This window comes from Gavialis gangeticus, unplaced genomic scaffold (genome assembly GCF_001723915.1).
Source record: "Gavialis gangeticus isolate Ggan-Ray unplaced genomic scaffold, GavGan_comp1, whole genome shotgun sequence".
Taxonomy (NCBI): Eukaryota; Metazoa; Chordata; order Crocodylia; family Gavialidae; genus Gavialis; species Gavialis gangeticus.
Genome location: NW_017729029.1, coordinates 65,063,497 through 65,067,223, shown reverse-complemented (window position 1 = coordinate 65,067,223; position 3,727 = coordinate 65,063,497). Strand labels below are relative to the sequence as shown.

At 41.4% G+C, this 3,727-nt stretch overlaps 1 protein-coding gene across 14 annotated transcripts in view; it reads right to left on the bottom strand.

Annotated features, from left to right (window-relative positions):
* The window catches only part of RAPGEF2 (Rap guanine nucleotide exchange factor 2), a 382,443-nt gene that overhangs the window by 25,863 nt on the left and 352,853 nt on the right, over positions 1–3,727 (bottom strand). For all 14 annotated transcript variants that reach the window (XM_019521725.1, XM_019521731.1, XM_019521717.1 and 11 more), the window contains 2 exons: positions 3,214–3,454; positions 2,619–3,002 (listed from right to left, as the gene is read on the bottom strand). In XM_019521725.1, coding sequence (XP_019377270.1) covers positions 2,619–3,002; positions 3,214–3,454 — 625 coding nt within the window. The remainder of the gene's footprint in view (positions 1–2,618; positions 3,003–3,213; positions 3,455–3,727) is intronic.

The following is a 3,727-nucleotide window of genomic DNA, read 5'->3' as shown; positions in this document are numbered from 1 at the left end:
ACACACACACACACACACACACACACACACACACACACACTATTCAGGGACCACACACACACTATTCAGGGACCCCCCCCACACACACACACACACTATTCAGGGACCGTGTCCAACCTTTACCAAAGAAGTCTTTAAATACATTTGGGACATGCAGTTGCTTCCGATTCCTAGATAAAGCATCCCTGTTTACTTAAGCAATTTGAATTTAGAGAAAGCTCTGCGACTTTTTCCTTTGCTGCAGTAGTCCAAGTATCATTGTCACCTCTGGATGGAATAGTTCTAATGGATTCTAAGCGGTGGAGCACCGCCTTTTTGGTGCTAAGAAATGGAGTATTTTATACCAGTAGTACGGAGGCCATACTGACCAGCTATTCACATCTAGCTGTAAAGGGAAAAATGTATATGGATTGATAAAACCTTCCACTGTTCAAGTGGTAGTTATCTGACACACTGCCTCTCTCCAGTGGAGGTTAGCTGAGGTGGCTGAACTATACTCTTGATTTAAATTTCTTAGTGATGCTGAGAGATTATCAGCAAGGGTCCTCAACCCTGGAATTTGTTTTTTCATCTAGTCAAATGGACTCAAATCCATTCGTCTTCAGGACAAGAGGCTCATGTGTTTACAAAAGCTTTTGCAGGGGAGGGAAGGAAGGCTGCTTTTGAACATCCATTAGCCTTTTTAGTGGCATTTTAATTATCTTCTATTATTGTGATGTTTTATATTTTAGTTTTTCAACTTGAAAGACTCTGAAGAGCAAGTATTTAAATATTTAGAGGAGCTACGTTTTTTTTTTTTTTAAGTGTGCACTATGCAACTTTAAATTAATTTGATTTATACAATATTTACTCAGTTCTAAGATGAGCTCCCCCGCCCCCCCCCCCATTTAGTAGAGGGGGAAGTCCCTTTTCTTGGAACCAAGTACAAATCAGTAGGGCTGGGGCAGGAAACTGCTGTGGCTCTGGCCCTACCTTGGTTTGGAGTCAAAGGCACAGCTGCTGTTTGCCATTCACTGCCTCTGCAGCCTCCGCCTCTCCCCCATGTAGCCTTGGGCCCCTGCACCTCCACTTCCACCTGCATCACATCACTTCCCCCCACAACCCTGCACCTCCTCCCTGTCTCCCCCAATGCCTACACAAAGGGGGGGTAGGAAGAAACAGCCTGTCCCCCACTGTCTCCCCTCCACCACCACCTGCCCCCTACTACTGCTTTCCCTACGGCAGTGGTGGTAGGGATGAATTTAACATGAGCCTCCAATAATCAGATTCTAAATATGGAAAATTATAACAAGTTTATAAATTTTTCTGTGTATAGAATGTAATTATTGGGGGGGTCATCTTGGATTTGGGTCAATGTGGCAATTTAAATATTAAACAAAATCATCTTAATTGAAGGCATTTTATACAAAAAAATAACCCACCTGAATTTTAGGTAAGTGAAACACAAATCTGAGAATAACCAACAATAAACTCTAAGTCAGATAACTGCAGTCATTGGCCATGTTCACATGAGCACAGACGTTTGTTTCCCCGGGGACAAGAAGCAGTGACACACCTTGTAGCATGTGGCCTCTGGTGCATGGCAGGTTACTCCAGGTGGGGTAGGGGAGGCTAGGGCCAGTAACTGTGCTAGCTCTAGCCGCCTTACCAGTGGCTCTGGCAGGTTTTGGGCAGCGTCCACTGCTGCTATGTGCACCACCCTGCTTTTTTAAGAAACGCCTCCCCCACCAGCAAGGTAGCAGTGCAGGGAATGCTTGCATGTTTGGTGCCACAGATGGGTCTGCAGCACCACATACCACATGTCTGTGCTCATCTGGACACAACCACTGTTCCTATTGCCCTTTTCAGCTTTATTATGTATATATACATACAATACTTTCTCATTGGAAATTTCTGTCCTTTCATCAGCAGACTAAGCAGCTCAGGATAAATTACAATCAACAACATTTATTGAAAACTCAATACATGCAAGATGTTGGACACTTTTCCTGGCATTGAGCATCCTTAACTTATAGCAGAAAACAGGTTGAGGTTAAACAGCACTTTACAAGAGACACAAAGTGCCCACGCTCATCAAGACAGTGTGGGTGGAATAGAAAAAACACAAAGACCTCTAGACCGATATCCAGACATTCCTATAACTCTGGAAATGCTTCCTACTCATCACTCTGCCTTTTTATCTTTCTGTCAGGTAGGTCATCAGATTAGCAAGACAAATTCTACTCACTTTTTAAAATCATGGAGCCCTTGATACCCCCAAAACAGTTTTTTCTTGGGGGAGGAAGGCAGGGCTCTCTCTTTCAAATTAGGCTGTAACTCTGACTTTGCCCTTCTCCAAACCTTTGCTATTTCATCAAATTCCTCCCATGTCACACAAAATGTTTGTACACCCCAATAACAGTAATCTCCATATTTATAAATGTAGTAGGGTTCCAAATAATATTTCAACAATAATTTGAATGCCATTTCAGTCTATTTTTACAGACTTGTGCAAAATACTGATGTTAACAGTTGTAACTGGATTCATTTCAGTTTAATACAAGTCTTTGCTTTGCTTGATATACAACTCCCCAGTAACAGACTGAATTCACAGTAAAAGCTACCCTTCCCTCATTTACCTGATGATTGCAAACATGGAGTTGAAGTTTTTGCATTCCCTGCAGTGTAGTGCTATCTTAATGAAATGTTTAATGATCTTCATCCTTTTTAGCTGGTTGGTTTCTCTCAGAATCTCAGATGCTACCCAGAATGTTTCTTGGTTTATTACTTCTTCAAACTTTTTCAGATTAGCACATCCTGATTTAGATTTGAGTTTAAATAGGTCATCTATATATTCTGTGGGTTCAATATTACGGAACAACTCAAAGTTTCGCATGGAGAGCTGCGTAGCCACCTCCACAGTACTAAGCTGCAACAGAGAAATTTGGCTTTCCCTTAGTAACTCCTGAGCATCTTCATCTGAACACAGGGTTTCTGTCTCCATGTTGTTTTTCAGATAATACCTATAAAAAAATTCAAATGACAAGAGACTTCATAAGGACATCACATACTTGTGAAAAGTATACAGACCACAAATAGTATACTCTCTAACACACTTAAAAGAGTGCAAGAAGTTGAATTGAAACACTCGCAGAATAAAAAAAAAGATGACGTTACAACTGTTCAGACACAGATGCAGCACAGTTTGTATAAAATAAGTAGGCATTGTCTCACCTGCCACTTAGCTGTATTCTATCAGCAAGCTTGGACAGCTGATCTGGAAGCCTCCTTTGCTTGATTACACCTTCTGGAGTGACAGACACTTCACACAATGAATATGCATCAGGGGTAGCAGTGAGGGCAAACTCCCGGATTGCCTGAATGACCACTTCCTTTGCCGTCGTGTCCTTACTAATCATAATGTAACGACTTTGCTGATCTGCTTTGAAAACTCTGAGGACTTGGTCTGGTAAGTCTGAAGAAGAAAAATGTGTGCTCAGCAGCTTAATAAAACAGGTCAACTATAAGTTAGAAAGACACATGATGCTATTACAGTTACTTCCACAAACGTATCAGTACCAGTTTTCATGTTTCACCCTTTTTTTCTCCTGAAATTGCTCTGATATTAATAAGACAAGACTCACAAATGATCTCTGCTTCATGACTCTAACGTGAATTTGAACCTAAAAACTTGACCTACAAATTTTTAATCCAAGACATGCTCAAACAGCAAAAGCCGGCTCACTCT